Source organism: Pinus tabuliformis, chromosome 9 (assembly GCF_031772625.1).
Source record: "Pinus tabuliformis cultivar Carrire ecotype Pingquan chromosome 9, CPIR1, whole genome shotgun sequence".
Classification (NCBI taxonomy): Eukaryota; Viridiplantae; Streptophyta; class Pinopsida; order Pinales; family Pinaceae; genus Pinus; species Pinus tabuliformis.
Genome location: NC_142307.1, coordinates 1,894,989,280 through 1,895,008,864, shown reverse-complemented (window position 1 = coordinate 1,895,008,864; position 19,585 = coordinate 1,894,989,280). Strand labels below are relative to the sequence as shown.

Genomic DNA, 19,585 nt, shown 5'->3' with positions numbered 1-19,585 from the left:
AATAGGAGGTGGGGTTCCCTTTGGGCTAACAACAAAAGGAGAAATTATAGAACAAGGAACTTTATGAATTTCTGAGAGCTTTTCTTCACTGCTAGTATTTGAATCTGTACTCTCAACCTGTATTTGTTCTATTGCAAGATCTTGCTGAAGAGATATAGAGTATTGTTTAGGTTTACCTGAACCCGATGCTCCTTTCTACAATACTTTCTTCTCCTTGATGGTCTTTCCCGGGTCAGGTGCTCGGTCAGCTTGCGATTTCTGAGGATTTCTCCGAGTATGCCTCACAAACTACACCAGAATTATGAAGTGGAGTTGCCAAGAGGTTAGGCCTCCAGTAGAGTTGCCAGATAGATGATTACAACCAAAAACGTGCCCAGACTTTGTCTATCATCAAAGTTGGGTCTGTGTCATTTCCCAGGGAAGCTGAGCTTCACTTTCCAGCTCCCCGGCAACGGCGCCAATTATGTTATCACTCCAGGAAACTCTCTGAGGTTGTAAATCAGAGATGCCTGGTAACATATAATCTTCAATATTGTTCTCTGAACTATTGGAATGAAAGATGGTTTGGATCAAGTCGGATAACCATTCCAGCTCTATTCACACTCAAGACATGCATGAACACCCCCAACAACACAAGGCTTTAGACTGCTAATGCTCAATAGTTTGTAGATTAATGGATAGATGGAGAACACTGACTATGCCGGCAGATAGCATACATGGACCTATATGAATGGCTAGCTACAGGCAGTAAAAGAACTCACTGACTATACTGGCAGATGCACATATAATCACACATATAAATGGCTAGCCATAGGCAGCAAAGAAGCTTGCAAATCTAGTATATCAGAGCAAAGATAAGATGACAGTTATCTGGCCTTAAACACACAGAAAACCTGAACAAACTGTTCAAGTGCAAGCATAGAACAGAAGAGAAATGGACATTAAACATGTAGCAGCAAAAGAAGCTTGTATTACTAAAGACTGCAGATGAGAAGCTTGAGAAAACATGGGAGGAATAATCTCCAAAAGTTGAACCCTTGTTACATTTAGTTTTCTGCCTTTTATAGGCCCTTTACAATGCTCCTGAGCTTCTCTAGAAGGCTCGGAGTCTTAAACTTGTCTAATCTGTCCCATAACCGTTTGATTCCCTCAATAGGCAGGCATGGCTCGGAGGTTTTCCTCTTCTGACAGAGGAATAACCATACTCAGATATTTTGGGCGGCCTGCTGTGATGTATGGGAGCTCCCTCGTGCCAAAGATGCCCCATCATGTTTGTTAGGATGACTGTTGCACTGGCAGGGTCGTTAAGCTCCATGATTTTATTTGATTTGGTTTGAGGCGTGTAGTGGCCCTTCTCCTTCCCTTTCCGGGTTCTGTTTGTCGGCCGCTGTCCCTCTGCCGAATCCTTCTTCTGGTATGTAATCATAACTGCACGATTTCTTTAAGGATGGCTTGCCGCTTGAACCTGCAATGGAGTGGCTATCGTTCCTATGAAATCCCTGCACCGGTCCCTTTCAGACAATAGCTGCAAATGTTTCTTTTCTGTTATTGTGTCTGTTTGGGTCATAAACAGCGAAAATGCTGCAATACCGCTAAATCCCGCCCATTTCTGCTTCATTTGGACTTTAAAAGTCCTCAAGCCTGGTTCAATCATCTATCGGGTCCGCCTTTCGGGTCGCAATGCATATCTTAATCAGCCAATCCTCTGTTTCTTTATATTTGAAAATACACATAAAACTACTACAAAATCATGAAAAATGGCTTTGGCGGACTTGAACAATATATATATTTTACTTCCGAACCCTTTCGGATCCGAGACTCATCGCAATCGGCACCTGCCCAGGCTTCCTTTATATTTTCTTATATTTCCTTATACACAGAAAATGCGCCCAAAACCATTGAAAATGGCTTAAGCGTGGATTTGAAATTTTATAAGAAATGATTCATAAAATATCGGGTCCGACCCATCGGGTCGCAAACATATATGTGCGAAAGGCCCTGCTCCATTGGAAACGCCGATAGCGATACGCCGATGCGATATCGGCGATCGCTCATCGCACAATAATAAAGCCCCTTTGTAAATCCTCCATTGCGATACGCCGATGCGATATCGGCGATCGCTCATCGGCGATGTCTCATGTCGCTGCCGCTGCCTCCCCCGACTTGCGATATGCCGACGCGATCTGGACCGTTGATCGGCCAGATCCAACGGCTGAGATTAATGCGGATCCTTAAGCCTGTAATTTGATTTTTACATGGTTTTTGGGGTATTTTCGCCTCCCGATAGTGTATTTTTGCCCTCCAAAGGGTTTTCCTCTTGCAAATTTTTTTTAATCGGTGGAAGACTTTTAGCCAAAATTTGAGGATTTCGACAACATCAATGGTTCCTTTGGCATGATTATAAGTGTGTTTGCAGCCTTTGAGAGTGTTTGAATCCATTTTTGATGCTTTTGCACAGCAAAGCTAACACCTAGCCAATCAAAAATGGCCCCACATGACCACACAAAATTAAAGTCATTAAATGTCACATTGCCCAAGGCAAAAAGCAATAAACACATAATCATCAAGCCAAATAACCAAAGTAAGCAAACATATCAAGATGTTGTATGAAGCCACATTAGGACAAGCATCCTTATCCTCAAGAGAACCCCATCCTCCATCTATAGACTAAAGTTCAACCATAATCAACTCCCATCCATGGTTGCCCTACTTGGGTCCTTTAGAACACTCTAGAATAGTAGGAAACTTATCAAATCAAAGTAACTTCAAGTCTCTTATCTAAGGCCAACTCCTTCACCTCTCTCAATGCTCTCTTATAGTTGGGCCTACACTATGTTAGCATCAACAATCATTTAAAGCATGAAAACAACTAGAGAAGATACAAGGTCTACTTGAAGCAACACTTTGATCATGGTACATGGAAAATTAGTCAAATATTCCATTAGCTCACACAAGCGAGTTACGAGTGGCAATTGAGCTCGAGAGACATGCAATGAGCGAAAACTCATTTTTGAACCGTGCCGTAAACTCATCCATCTCTGCAGCAGCAACAACCTAGTTCTTTTGCTTGCCCTTCTTTTATTAGGGCACTAGCTGGCATAGTGACCTAGCTAATGGCATGCAAAGCATTTTACCTTGCTTGGGTCTTTCTTCTTCCCAATCTTGGAAGAGGACCCCTCGCTTGGCCCTTTCTTAGCCTTATACTTACCCTTGCTTGCTAGAGCAAGGTTCTCCTCCCCTTCAAACCTTTTCTTTTGGTCTCCCCGCTGACCACTTTCTCGAATCTCCTCTTGGACAAAAACATCCCAAAGCCTCGCCCAATGGGGTAGGTGATTCCAGCCCATAACGCACTTAACAAATACCTCCCAATGCTTCGAAAATCCATTCAAGGTTATATGCACTAGCTCCTCCTCAGCAATCGTCTCGCCAACAGTAGCCAATTCGTCCTTGACCTATGTCAACCTAAATAAGTAAGATGTCACGCTCTCACCCTTGGACATTCTTGTGCCATGCAACTTGTCCTTGAGCATCATCTTTCAACTTTGATAGTCGCTCTGATATAGCTTTGTGAGCGCATCCCACATCTTCTTCGCAGTATCCTTCTCTAATGGATGGGGTATGAGATAATCTTTGCCCCATTGAGAATAATCCTTTGCACCTTGGCCTCCTTGGCCTCATGAAGATCAAGAGAAATTGGATCTGAGCTTGGTGACGCCATTGTTGTACTAATGAAATTCCACAACTTGTTCTCCTTGAGAACAAATGAGATTTGAACCTTCCATTGCAAATAGTTCAAAGAACCCTCAAGCCTGTCCTCATATCGAACATTGGTTGCCATTGTAGAATAAAACTTCGAAGAGATTGAAAAACTGAAATATGAATTTTTTTATTTTTTTGTGTTGAAACCTATATCAAATATCCTTGGCTTTGTATTCAGAGGTTAGAGTCCTGATACAATGTCAATTTCTTTAAAACTAGTTACAAATTTATTGTCTCAACAAATAATCGCAGATCTGAAATAAACAATGCTTTCTAATCTGATTTGTAACAATAAATATTCTAGGTTTTTACCAAATAAACAGCAAAAGGCAAAAACACTCGAAACCAATCATGTGCAATGGAGAATAACACACATACACTCTGGAAACCCAGTGTGGGGAAAACCAGCAAACATTGGGCTTCTTTCAGGTTCAGGAGAAATATTTTTACAGTAGTCGCACAAGGATTTGCTCTAGCAAATACACAAGAAAAGATCTTAGCCTTCTCTCTCTCTCAACCCTTGTTCGACCCACACGTGTGGTCGAGCAGAAGGACTTCAGGAAAGCTCGACCTCACAACCCATTAGAAAAATCAACCTACTTGCTTTGAGAAACTCGGCCTCTCTATTGATCTCGCTCTCACTGCCAAATACTGCACTCCATTGAATCCCAACGCATGCCAATCAAAATTGTGTCTCTCCTTTGGCTCAAACCTCCTATTAAAAAGATCAAACCCTAATCCCAATAGTTGAGATTAGATCTCTCTTTACTAAGATCAATGGCTACGACTTAATTTGTCATTGACTTTGCCTTTTTAATTAAAAAATGTAACCAACAATTAAATTAAATTGTCATCTAAAGTCTTGACTTAGGAAATTCATTAATTAACTATCATGGGAGATAATTAAGGTGACTCGCCGCATGTCATGACACCTGATCCATGCAGAATCACCTTCCAAGCTACAATCTCAACACATATTGCATATAATTTAACATGCAACCCTCATTTGACAGTAAGCACAAGCAACAAACTCGGCCTTATTATATTAAATATGAATCTAAATATACATGAGAACCTATTAAGACACCAACAAGATGGCACAAATGTTTGAAGATATAAATGGTTGCAAATGACCTCTCCAATGAATTCGTTGATGCCCTAACGACAAACCTAGATGGCTCCTCGATGTAACTGTTAACATTAAATCCACAAATAGACCCAATGAGGAATCTGAGTGATTCCTCCTTCAATACTAGCTAGGGTGGTGTCCTTCACCACTGAAGACTAGTTATTTTGATCTACTAGGGTGGGTAAGTGTTCCATCGAAGAAGATCATGCTCAGGGTTATAAACCCTCAAGCAAGCTCCAAGAACCAAAGTAAACAATCCATCAGATATCAAGACATGCCTAAAGAATGATCTTGAGCTCCCTTTTATAACCTCTAGCCATCCCAATACATGGCAAAGTATTCCATGGATACCAATACCATGGGTAAGTATTCAATGGGTGCCAATACCATGGGTACCAATACCCTAATCAAGTAATCGCATAATAATGTGACTTTATAAAGTTCCCCCTGTTCTCATAGCCATATTTCAATCTAATTAAATTGATTGCTTCCCTTGCAGTGCTCACTCGGAAAAGGGACATGACATAAGGTTGTTACAACTTAAAATTTTCAAATTATTTGGCAAGAAAATCAAGGAGTTAGAATATGTACAAGTTTACTCTCCACGAAATGATTGAATATAGGAAGGTTTAATGCATTGCACAAAACTCCTCTTTGGTATATCTAAATCAAGTGAGTCTAGTCACATTCTTGAGAAGACATCTCAAACTATTACAAGTTTAACTTTCACAAAAATTAGAGTTGAAATCACAAAGATGTTAAAACAAGGTCGGCCATTAGACTAGTTCTTATAAAAAGGTCTATAATTTAGCAAGTAAACTTACGTTAAGCATATTTTTTTATTAGCATGTACAAATCATGTGATTCAAAAGGTAATCTCAAGAAGAAATAAATGAGAATTTTTATGTAAATATAAGCTAAATTTGGCTCACAATTATAGAGATATTGGATTTGGAAGCTTGTGTAAATCTAAGCTAAATTTGGCACATTATTATAGAGATATTGGACTTGGAAGCCAAGGGTTATAAGAAAAACCTATGTTACAGGAAGCGTGGGCCAAGGGGGCATTTCATCCCAATTTTGGGCCTGAAACGCGTTTCAAGCCGTATGGGCGCGTTTCCACTCAAAAATAACCTTTTTTTTATGTTTCTAGATGTCTCTCACCAGTTATAAAAAGACTCTCACCTCATTCCCTCTAGGACAAAAAAACCTAAATTAAAACAACTTTTGTTGTTAGATCTTCAGCTTAATAAACATCCCAGATTGACTACGAAATTACAATATTTTACAGGGCAATTTTTTTCTAATTTTTTGCTTCGAGGGCGCTGCCCCCGAACCCTCGCCAAGGGGAGGCTCCAAAGAATTGTTGTCACCCCCCCTGGCAGCACTAGTGGGGGGGCAAGCCCCCCACACACCCCCGTCAGGGACTGGAATCCAAACGCAGCTAGAACAAGACCTTTGTATCAAGAAGATAATCAGGCTCCACACCCAACAATATATATATATATAGAGAGAGAGAGATATCGTGTTTCCCCATTTCCAAAATTTGGGGGGTCACGTTTCATAGCCATACCCATTTAGAAAACTCGTACTCGTTTTCCCGTATCGTGCAACTTAGAAAAAAACTTAATTAACTGAGTAGATGAGCAATTGTTGTGACATCTTCAAATTTCTAATACGAGACTCAAATTGAGGTAGAATTTTAAGGAGACAATATGATCCATAATCTCGTATTCTTAGCTTCATATAGGCGTCAAAGTGTAAGCAAAATCACTTAAACATTACCTTAGTTTGGGTTACAAGTTCCTTACAAAGAACAAAATAGGTCAAATTACTTTCACAAGAGAGTTGAATGGACCTAGTGCATAAGAGAGAGTTTTTATATGATGAGGCTCTCTTAACAAAGAAAAGGTGCCAATAATTTCAAATGACAATTTGAAAATGTTATCTTAGAAAAAAAGTTTAGAGACAATAATATTATAATTAGGATAAGGAAACACTAAAAGACCTTCAAGAATAATTGTAAGAGACAAAATATAATTGCATGAAGGACACTAAGAAGGAAAATATTGAAGTATCCAAATTGTAAAAGGACAAAGATGATTCAAAGGAAGAACTTGCAAGGAAAGATGGCAAAATAAAAGGTTACATAATCATAATCTAGCCCTTCTTAGCAAAGTTGAGACTGCAAAAAGGTGCCTACAAGAGGAAAATCAAAGATTGCAAATAAAAAGACAACCAAGGGAGTAAAAACAAAAATGTGTAAGAAGGTTGAAGCAGCCTTCAATAAAGATTTAATGTCAAATCAAAAATACAAATAAAAATTTAAGGATGAAAGAAATTGATGGATAGTGTCATTTCAAAGAGAGGAAGAAAGATACAAGAAGACCATCAAAGAGTACATGAAGAAGTTGAGCTCTAGCTTGAGGAGGTGAAGGTCAAAATTGAAAACCCAAAGAAATACTCAATGGTGTGCTCTTGAAATCAAGTACAATCAAAAGGAAACTCCATGTATGCTTCCTTTAAACTTTATTTTTGTAGATCAATCAACCCCAAGGGGGGATTACCAAGAAAACTAAGGGTACTCTTGGGGAGAATATCAGCACTCATGCTTGACCAACTAGTCAAGCCCTTGATAAGGACAAGCACAATTGAAGATCAAGCACAAAGGATAGAACACATTATTTTTGCCAATAAGGAAGATTGATGATAAGCTTGTGGGAAATAAAGGAAATTTATAAAAGGTGAAACCATATTAAGATCCTCATTACCAAGAAAGTTTGCAAGAATGGTAGAGAAATGCACATCAACATCCTCGCGCTCACAAAAGCAGATCACAAAATGAATGACAGTCATAGAATCAAAAAACATGTAACAAATACATGGCAAGATATTATCATATACCAACAATTAAAACGAATTGGCAAAATTACAACAATGTATAGTGTTAAAGGCCGAAAAGGTCATTGCCACTACAGATTTTTATGGATGGATAAATGATCAAGACTAACGGGAATTCAATGCCAAGTTGTAGATATCATACATATGAATTTCATCTAATGCGTTGAGGGCAAAGCATTCCAAAAAGGGGAGGGAATATTATAGCACTCTAGCCAATATAAGGGTCCTTGTATATGTACACAGTAGGCCAGCCTAGTAGGTAACTACACATCCTTGATGAACCACAATGAAAATGCCACATAACACATTTGATGGGAAGTCTAACACCACATCTTAACACATACTAACTCTAACCATTAATAACTTGGTAAGTGTTTTGCATTGTAATTGTGGAAAATCACATACTGTTAAATAAATAACTCAAGAGGAAGATAATAATAATGAAAACAAACAACAATAATATGATGAAAAAGAAGCGCATTATTACAAAGTAGCACGAGCAGCTTTCCTTGAAAATCTGTGTCAGCTCAAAACCATGAAAATTATTGACCCAAAGTACAACACAGACTTAAAACATAATTTACCTACCCAATAAATCTTGTGAACATCCCATGAACACAATATATGTTATTACATAGTATCATATGACTGCAGCCCACTCCACATTAATACTTAATTTCAAATGAAGGGAATTGAATCATGTATACGCAAACACTGGGATGGATGCAAAATAGAAGATAAATTGACCTCCTAAGTTTCTTGGGTTTCAACTTTCAACTTGTTTGACAATGTTCAACATTGCAAGAACACTTGTGAAATTCATCTATTTAACAAGTACTTTTTCAAGAATCAAAGATGTTCATTTTCGTGTAAATGTTTTAGAAAATTTCTTTAAAGCAAAACATGATCGTGAATGCAGTTTCTTCAAATCAAGGATGAACGTGAATGTAGTAAGTTGCAATGCATACAAATAAGAAAAAATGGAGGTTACAATTTAATAAAATCGTATAAACTAAAACCAATGCTATCTTGCTAACTACATCTGTAGCATCCAAGTTACAAAACACGGGTTTGAGAATACAAATCGTAGAGATTCAAGAATGTTCAATGCAAGAGTTACAAACTACAGCCAGAATCTGACATCCCAAAACAGAACACTCATGAATTCGATCAAGGAATTTTGTTATAATAAAACGGAAATAGGCAAGAGGAAATATGGCAAACAACAGTGAAAAGGTTAAAAAAAAACAGGACTTCTCAATTTTCTTTTAGAAATATTAATATCCTCAATTTCTGTGGAAAATGGTTTTTGTAAACTGTCGGCAAACATTAAGCTTAAGCAAGAACTGCTTGGTGGACTGAAGAGTCAATAGGAAGAATTAAAAATTAACATAGCCATTTTCAGGAACTTATGTGGGAGCTTTCAAGATCCATGTCACTTGGTTCAGATACATGACTTTACCACTCGTGACAGCCTGTGGTGGCTATTAGCTAATCATTGCAGTTTATGCTTAACCTAACAGTTTGATGCAGTGATGATAATATGAGTGATATATCGCCGAGAAAATATCGCGATATTTTGACTCTCAAAAATATCACGATATATATCGCCGGGGGCCGCGGCTAGAAAAGGGAAATTTGCCTTTTTTTTCCTCATTTCTATTTCTGAGTGTTGAAGAACTTAAGAAGGAAGGGGAAGAGTTTTGTGGTGGTTGTCAAAGAGGGATTGAGGATCAAACAACCATTATCACCACCAACTAAAAATTTTTTGTGGATCAAAGATTGAAGAACAGTGAGACAAACTTCATTTCTTCCATTAACAGGTATGTTCTTAAAAACCCCTATGTTAATGATTTTTTCATAGATTTAGGGTTATGCTTGCTTGTCTCTTTTCCTACCAACATTTTCTTTATTTGTTTTTTTTTTTCATTTGCTATGATTTTCATGGCCATGAGCCAATGCAAGGGTTTTCTCCATATTTGGACAGCAAGCTTTATTTTTTTTTTTTTATGCACCGTCTTATTGCCATTTTTCATTCACATTGCAAATAATGTAGTAACTTTTTCTAAATGAGGTGGTTATTACTTATTATTTTTTGTGTTGGGGGGTTTAATGCCAATTTTTTGTTTTTTTTTGTGCCCTAGGTTTGAATTAGTTCACTACAAATATGCCAAAAGCCTTGGACCCATTTTGGGAGTATGGGGAGCTTGTTGGTGGGGCAAATCGGGCATATCTATCATGCAAATTGTGTGGGACCAAGATGTCAAGAGGGGTTACGCGATTGAAATACCATCTAGCTAGACTCCTTGCACATGATGTAATGCCTTGTATGGTTTCTAGTGCGGAGGTTATACAAAAAGCTCTTGAAGCAATTGTTGAACAAGACAGAAAGATAGCTGCTAGGGAGAGGGCACTGGTCTCAGATAGATAGCTGCTAGTTTTATTTGTTTTGCTACATATAAGTTTATAACTCATGATGATGAGATACTTTTATATATGTGATGTTATTTTGTATTAGTTCTCCACATTTGAGTCCTTGATTGGACAATTATCAGGGATTAGCAGGATTTGGTATCGCCTTTGATGTATCATTTTTATTTTACATCCACTACATCATATATATCAGTGCTTTCTTCATATTTATGTGCCAATGTGTTTATTTCATGTTGTTATTGCTTTATATGTTTAAAAATCTGAAAAAATGAATATATTATGCATTTTTTATGTTTGCCGATATTTTCGCCGATATTGTCGATAAGATGTTTTCTGGACCCTCGCCAATATTGTCGATAAGATGTTTTCTGGACCCTCGCCGATATTTTGCCGATACCGATATTATCAACACTAGTTTGATGTGCCGTGGATTCTCTAGAAGTTTTTGGTTTCACCGCATAGAAGTGTAAAAAAATAGGCAGAAAACATATATATATATATGAACGAGACAATGTTTGAAATAGTACAATGATACAATCAACTTAAAGATGGGACGAGTGGAAGAAAGAATAGCGAAGCATGAAGAATAGTACAGCAGATTACACAAACATGGTGCTCTGAATAGCCTCCATTCATTGTTGTTAAGAAACTAAGTATACTAAACTAGTATAGCCTGAACTGAGTTTAATGTGGCATGAATTTTATGGTTGCTTGAATCTTGAATGAAGTTTTGTTCCTCCTTTTCTTAACATAAGCAATGATTTAACAGAGGTAATGCATAATGCTCTGTAATAGTGTGCAAGGCTATGGATCCTATAGAATCATTTAGCTGTGAAGACACACATACAAGCCCATTTACTCACAGGTACATATATGCATCTACAATATAGGGATGTGTAGGCATATGTAAGCACATATATACACGTGGATACGTGTGTTACTGAGATAATTTTTAAGAGCGTGATGCAGTCATGTTTGGAATCAAATCCAATATAGGGATATGTCACTGCAGTAAGATAAGATAACTTGTCACATGACATAGGGATTCAAATATGCCACTGTAGTAAGATAGATAGCTGGCTATATAAAATAGGATAGATATGCCACTCTAAGAATAGGATAGCGATATGCCACTGTAGTGAGATTGCTCGCTGCATAATATAGATGGCCGCCCATGACATGGAAACCGTCAACATTGGTAGTAATAAGAGTGGAGGAGGATCCAGTGGCATAAGTTCCATATGTATGTGGTGGGTACATAATCTTTTCTTTAGTACATGCATACATAACATATAACATATATTTGCACTTGAGAACAGAGGAAGCCAAAAGCGTACCCGAAATATTTGGTTGGCTTCCACCACCTTGGGGGCTTTGGTGGCAGCAGTGATGTCCCAGAGGCAAATTTGGGCATCATCTGAAGCACTCAACAGATGACCTTCCTTGAGAGGGCTCCAAGACAAGCCATAGCCTTCAGACTCGTGACCTTGAAGCCGCAGTTCCGGATTGCAACGCCCCTCCTGGGGAGGCTTGGATGGGTGTTTACTGTAATCGAAGACATAAACATCCGCATTCACAGTCTTTGTTGCAATGATTGTGGGTTTTTGAGGCATGTATCTCGCCCGGTTCACTTCCTTCTGATGGTTTATCTGCTGAAGTATTCGAACCTATATCAAGAAATTAATTGCAAATCAGAATTGACCAAATTACTACAAGTTCGTAGAAATGGAGTTAAAATGTGAGAAAAGCTTTCGACCTTCCCCATTGCACCCCCAGAGGTTCCCGGTTTCATTATATCCTGGGGCCGTTTGACATCGCCATCGCCATCTTCATCCTCAGTTCCATCATGGAGCTGGACCTCAGCTAGAATTAGATAGTTGGGTTCGTTATCTGATGTATGGGTACCGAGAATAACCATTTGGGTGTTGGGATGATCAATGTCATCATCCTTGATAATGTCCTGTTGCTGCTTGCAGCTGGGAGGCAGCCATTGAACAGTTAAAGAAGGCCACTCCAGAGCATGCGTGATGACCAAATCGTATAGGAATGGGGTGTTCTTTTTCCATATTTTGTATTCCTCATTCACCATTCTTTCCCCCATCTCATCCCTCGACTCCCCATGATCTTCTTTCGTCATTGATATTCATACACAGGCGGCCAGGCAGGGAGGCAGGCTCAGGGCCCAGAGAGATATCAGCCGACAAAATCAATCGCCCTCAGACCATGTGGTATAAACACAAAAATATCACGGCCAGCCTGCCATCTCTGTTCACTGCATACTGCATAAATACCTGTAGCCGTTCCATCTTCTGCGCTCGGATTTACCATTTATACAATACAAACCGCCCTTTCTTTAACGCACACTGCTGTGCTTGTGTTAAGAGCCCGTGACAGAACAGGGAGTTTCTCCTTCCCGCGTAGATATGACCCTGCAAAGGAAAGGATCAGCATGATTATCACGGCGTCTGACCATGCAAGCTGTGCCTGCAACTTCCACCGCTCTGTCATCCATTCCCGTTGTCCTTTGCAATTCACATCATTGTACCAGTTTTTCCTTCAAATTCAAAATAAACCAGAGGTATCCTCTGGTAGGTATAATTCAAAAATAAACTTAAGGTCAGAGTAGGTCCCACTTCGTTTCTGCCATGTCGGACAACCCCAACAAGTGTGTTTCTTGGAATTCTTTCTTCGTAAAGATCACCATAAAACCGATGCACACGACCAAAAGAAAATCCACTATAAAGTCGCTGTAATCAAATTGAATTTTCAAATATAAATTGGTTTAACGCCTGTTTCTTTCAAAAAAAAAACTTATTTAATATAGTTAATAAATTGTAGTTAACTGGGAAATTTAATTTATATAAAATATTTGGTTAATATTAATTATTGAGATTTGTTTATAGGGTTTTGGATAGATAGTGATTAAGGGTTTTGTTAAGGTATTCTTTGATATAAAATTACTAGTAATATATTAGACATGCTGAAGATATAATCTCACCAAACTTACAAAAAAAATAGTTATTATTGAGATTTATTTCAAAAATAGTTATGTTTTTATTATTTTTCATTTTAACTAAAAACATTAAAATAAAATATTCTACTATAAATATAAAATGAGTATAATTTTTACAAATATGTTATTGATAAATAATAATATTATCACACAATATGTAATAAAATTTATTTATAGATTAAAATTTTCCATGATTAAATTATGGTGAATTTTTATAGTTAAAAATCTTGTTACATATTTTTTAAATGTACGTATGTTTAATTCATATATTAATTATTTTTATAATTAATAATGGCATAGTCTAACTTATAGTTGAAATGGTTTTTTTTGTTAGATTTTTAAAATTTGAGTTTTAGTTGTTTGATATATAGAATTCGTCTCTAGGGGTTTTGAAAGCGTTGAATCTATTTTTAAAAAGTGAATTTAAGTCGTTTAATCTTTTGAGTGTCATGGGGTTTTTGAAGGGGTTGAATCTACTTTTTAAATTTGACTTTAAGTTGTTTAATCTGTAGAATTCTAGTGTCCTAGGTTTTTAGGGTGTTGAATCTATTTATGCATTCAAAAATATATCATAAAGAACAAAATATCATCATTTTTGCTTGAAATTTTATAGCTAGATTTTCATATATAAGTTAGACTACGCCATTAATAATAATTAGAAACACGCCTATATAAATTAATTAACAAATACAAATAGGGATCAATTCATGTTAAACATCAAACAGTTACTTTATCATACATCTGATATTGTAAAAAAAAAAATAATAATAATAATTTTTGTAACCACATTGCAATGTAAAATTTGTAAGGATGCATTATGTTGATTGATTATTGATTTAATAGTAGAAGCTATACTTCTACACAATTAAGGATTATTTAATTCATCATATTAAGGAATGCAAATGATAAAAAAAGACCATTCTCTTCTACACAGTTACATCAATTTTTATTTGAGTTGAGAATGTTTGTTAATGGTCATTGTGATGATCAAGGAACAAAGGTAGATTAACAAAATTCTTGAATTTTAACTTTGTTGTGATAATATGATCTGTAGACAATTAAACTTTGTTTGGATAATTTGATCAAAGTTAGATAAACTGAATTCAAGAATTTGAACTCTGTTGAATTTTAATTTTAATTCTAATCTGAAAAATATTTTTATTTCGATGTCAGGTTTTTATGTTTTTTTCAATCATCAAAATCTACTCTTTTATTTAGAGAAAATCACTAACCATAAAGCAATGAATCTAAAACAATAAATCACTAACAAACAAACAAGCTAACAACATAAATGAATCTAAAGCAATGAATCACTAACAAACAAATAGCTAACAACATAAATGATTCTAAAGCAATGAATCACTAACAAACAAACAAGCTAACAACATAAATGAATCTAAAGTAATGAATCACTAACAAACAAACAAGCTAACAACATTTTACTGCTAACAATTTAAATGTATTATATTGTTGACAACTACTAACAATTTATATTGTTAACAACATTATACTGCTAACAACATTAGGGAAGGGACACAATTAGGCGAACGGGTCCACGTAGACCAGCCATTATGCCACGTAAGCGAGGTGAGGTGTCGTACAACACATGTCCTCCACCATGCGACACTTGTCCTCCATGCATCGTGATCGGTTCAACCGGTTTAGGGCATGTTAAGTCCCCTCGAGAACACACTAAATGACTGTTGTTTCGTCGACTTCCTTATTCTGTTCGGGCCTGCTACTTGCTCGTTTTTGGTCCCGGGCACACAATTCCATACAACAACATACAATCCCTAAAGCTAATTCACAATGGCATGGAGTAATGCACACAATAGAGTAGTTGAACCCACAAATAATTCATAATGACACACAATAATGCACAAATAACATATAATAGAGACACAATAACATATAATAGAGGCAAGACTCGCCAACATGAATTCCTCTTGCTTGAATTGTTGAGAATACAAAATTACATAGATCAAAATACTGATAGAAAAGCTTACCAAAATTCATGGAGAATCATCTAGAAAGTAGTACATAATTTATAGAGACAACTTTATAACACAAACACTATTTCTAAATTTAAACTCAATTAGAAAGTACTATAACCAGAAGTAATTAACACACTGGCAATAAAAACTTTGAATGAGCAGACAGTTTCTTCAAACCAATGATAGTTTCTTCAAACCAACCGCCTCGTGCTCAGAAATCCCCTTGTGCTTCTAACATTTGTTGCAGGGTAATAATTCACAAATGGCACAGAGTAATGCACACAGTAGAGTAGTTGAACCCACAAATAATTAACAATGGCACATGACAGTAATGTACAATACTGCATAAAAAAATTCATGGAGAATCGTCTAGAAACTAGTACATAATTTATAGAGACACCTTTATAACACTAACACTATTTCTAAATTTAAACTCAATTAGAAAGTACTATAACTAGAAGTAATTAACACACTCACAATAAAAACTTTGAAACAACAGACAGTTTCTTCAAACCAACGACAGTTTCTTCAACATAACCCCCTTATGCTTGGAAACCCCCTTACGCTTCTAACATTTGTTGCAGGGTAATAATTCACAAATGGCACAGAGTAATGCACACAATAGAGTAGTTGAACCCACAAATAATTCACAAAATTCCATACTTCTTCGCCATTACAACTCAAATATGAAAATAAAGATATCTCTGATAAACTAAAAATCTAGCTCCATCTTGGACACTTAGTGTGCAGATTAGTTTGACATGAGCACCTATCATATTTGTTGAGGGTAATTTCATGAAAAACCCCTGGTAATGGTGGGAATTTCTCCATTCATTAAATTGCATTTCAGTAAAAATTAAGGAATTGAGGCTTTTGGATGCGACCAAGAGATGTGTTTCATTGCAGCAGATGGTGATCTAAAATGGATCCAAAAAACCATCTAAGTCTTCAAAAATAAAAAAAACTTTCGCAAAGGATGAACCTTTAAAAATGGCGGAAAACACTATCGAGAGAGAAAAACATGAAGGAAAAGAGAAAATAAAGCCTATCAGAGGTCAAAAGAACGATGCACAGGAGCCATCGGATCTAGCCGATCAACGGTCCAGATCTGATCGGCATATCGCAGTCGAAGGTGGCAAGCGGAGTCCATAGAAAGCGGCCTTATAGGAATCGCGATAGCGATCGGTGCGATTAAATGAGAGTCGTTGATCTATGCGCGCAGATCAATGGTCTAGATCTACTCGCGCCATCGTATTGCCAATACACACATAGAAGGACTTATCGGGGCCCGAGGACTACGCGATATGCGATTGTGATATGTCGCATCGCGACAATACAGAGGAGTAGGGCCAATACATATGCGACTTGCGATAAAGCCGGACCCGACGGGTCTTATGGGTACAAATATATATATTTTGAGTTCCAGAAGAAAAGGATTTTTCTATGTAAATTCTCATTTTCGTTAAATAAACGAAAAACAAAGGAAATGTGAACGGAGCGATAAAACGGGCCCGAAAGGGTTTATACATGAAGCGATATACATTTTGAGTTCCGTAATGAGCGGGATTTTGGCGGGCCTTAGGCGGTAAGCGGTATTGGACGGGCTCCACCCGAGCCCATACACTGGACGACACGTGGCTTGGCACCGGAGAGAGAAAACTGCCTTTTCGAGTGGGTAATCTTCGTGCACATAACCCACCCGAAATCAATAGCAACCGTTGGATCAACGATCACATGGATCAATGGTGGACTTGCGATAACGCCCAAAGACGAATCCAAAATGGTTATAGGGCGGAACTGATAATATTTGAAGTCCCATAAATGGCAGTTTGGTGGATTTTACAGTGTTTCTGTGTATTTCTCTGTGTAAACAGAGAAATGACATTTTTTGGGATTTCGAACACGCTAAAGGTTCTTTCCATTTCATAGCAGGTGGCCACCATACCTGAAGACGTTACACCATGATTGGTTAATGCTCAGAGGGGATTTGAACGGACAGAGGCTGGAAGCCGGAAAGCCCAAAAGGGAAAACGAACAGACAAGCGCCGATTGGCTTAAAAGCCACTGAATGACAGAGACAAAGGCAGGCAGTGCTGAGACAGAGGGAAGATAGAGACAGAGAGCGAGAGGGAGAGTCTGTGTACTCAGAGAGACTTGAGGGATTCAAGTAAACTCTTGTTGTTTTGTATCTGTTGTGTTGAGACTCAAATTGAGCTCAATTTTGTAAAACTCTACTCTTGAAGACATAATAGAGAGGTCACCGCTGAAGGTTGGACCAGGAGACGTAGCCCATCAGTTTTGGGTGAACTCCTTGATTATATTGTTGTGTTATGTGTGTATGTCTATTATGTTTCTCTAACTGCTCATTGTTTATATTATTCGCAATCTTATCGGTCCATTGCACTAAGTAATATAGAAAAATCCATGCACATGAGTCTGTAATACCTTAATATTAGTCTAAGATCTCATTTTCATATTAGATGGATTGATAAGTGCATAAACCCAAACCTTTCAAAACAACACCCATTATCATTTCAAAACAATCCCTACACTCAAAGCTATTATTCGATGACAATACCTTTCTAAGGAGCCATTGTTCTCAAAAAAGACCGTCATTAGTTTGCAAACACCAACATTAAGAGTCTATAACAGAAGCATCGCATCTTAGTAAGTGAGTTGTTCCTTAGCGAGTTAGCCATTATAGTTATATCTTCGTAATGAATAATGAAGAGCCCTGGTGTTATTAATGAAAATAGGGAATAAGTATAGTGAACAAACAATAGAATAACAATGGCACACAGTAATGCATAGAAAGGCATTTAATCAAACCCTTGAGACCTGTAGGGAACATTTAGATATTTTCCACTACCTTCAAACCCCCTTGTGCTCGGAAAACCCCTTCTGCTTCTAGCATTTGCTGCAAGGTAATAGTTCACAAATGGCACAAAGTAATGCACACAATAGAATAGTTGAACCCACAAATAATTCAAAATGGCACACAACAGTAATGCACAATAATGACACATAATAATGCACAATAACAGATAGGGTGAAACAAACTAATGCACGGTAAACCCACAATTTACATAAAACCCACCAAAAATCCACAATTTAGACAAGCTGAAAGTGTTCAAAAACTCAGGCATGTAAGCAGAAAGGCACAATAATCCAAAATGTTTAATGTGCTAAAAAACACAAATACTCAACTAGTAGGACAATTTCCTGCCTTCTTTGACGACTTCCTCCATGCTAACACACCATAGGAACCCCATCTCCAGTGCACCACAGGAACCCCAGCTCCAACTCCAACTGCAAACAGCATAGTGACCTGCAAGACAGGCCTGCCATGGGGTTAGACTGCAAAAAACTTCCAAAAACTTGCATAAAATGAGCAAAAATCAGCGGTTTAGCTCATAAATTTACCAATTTACCTGATAAAACCCTTCAGAGCATGAAACTGCCATAACCTACACTGAGCCAAGCTAAATCCACCACAGGGACCTCTGTAGACGAATAACCAGGCGAATACACCATACGGGGAAGAGAAATGGGCCTAATATTGCAAACTAAATTGTAGACAACATCCTCACAGCCTCTCGAAGTAGCAACAGAAAGACACCATAACCCATTGTCTAAAGGGTCAAGGACAGGCATGGTTGCGAGCGAAACACCAAAGTGTTGCGCAAGTACCCGGGGGAGAAACGAGCAAGTAAATGGCCCAAACAAAATAAGGCAGCCGACGAAACAACAATCATTCAATGTGTTCTCAAAGGGACTTAATGTAGAAATTTTGAATAATATGACACTTATTCACAGAGATGATCCTGATTATACACTATTGCGGAATGCATGCATAATACATAACCTCCTCTACGTTGATCATCAATTTTGCGGAATTAAAAACAATGAAACATCAATCACATGCGCAGATTAACACAGTATGTAACCCGGGGAAAGCATACAGCTGAAAACCCCACACTATCTATATATTATATTGATTGAGAACATGTAACAATACATAGTACAATACTCCTCACAAGTACTCAGTACTATCTCCACTTGTTACACACAAACTAGCTCAGATCTGAATCAGTCACAGGTTCAAATCTCCTTCGCTGCTTGCCTGCCTCCACTGCGCAATCCTGCATGAGAATGAATGAGAATGGCTGATCCAAACTTGTATTTCCCTTGGATGAACCACGCAATCCTCATTGGCAATACTCAATCCATTGATTGTGCAAATCTCATGCACAACTATAGTCACAACTGATAGCAATCTCAACCTCTAACACCTGTCTCCACTGAACTGTCCATGCACTAAGTTAACTGATGTATTCTTTAGTTGCTTTATGAGTT

The 19,585-nt window shown here is 37.6% G+C and overlaps 1 protein-coding gene across 1 annotated transcript in view; it reads right to left on the bottom strand.

Annotated features, from left to right (window-relative positions):
* The window catches only part of LOC149156514 (histone-binding protein MSI1-like), a 50,173-nt gene extending 37,378 nt beyond the window's left edge, over positions 1-12,795 (bottom strand). Inside the window, exons 1-2 of the mRNA XM_089438213.1 lie at positions 11,979-12,795; positions 11,560-11,889 (exon numbers count right to left, since the gene is read on the bottom strand). Of these exons, the coding sequence (XP_089294339.1) occupies positions 11,560-11,889; positions 11,979-12,359 (711 nt within the window). The 5' untranslated portion in view covers positions 12,360-12,795. The remainder of the gene's footprint in view (positions 1-11,559; positions 11,890-11,978) is intronic.
* Positions 12,796-19,585: the final 6,790 nt, after the last annotated feature.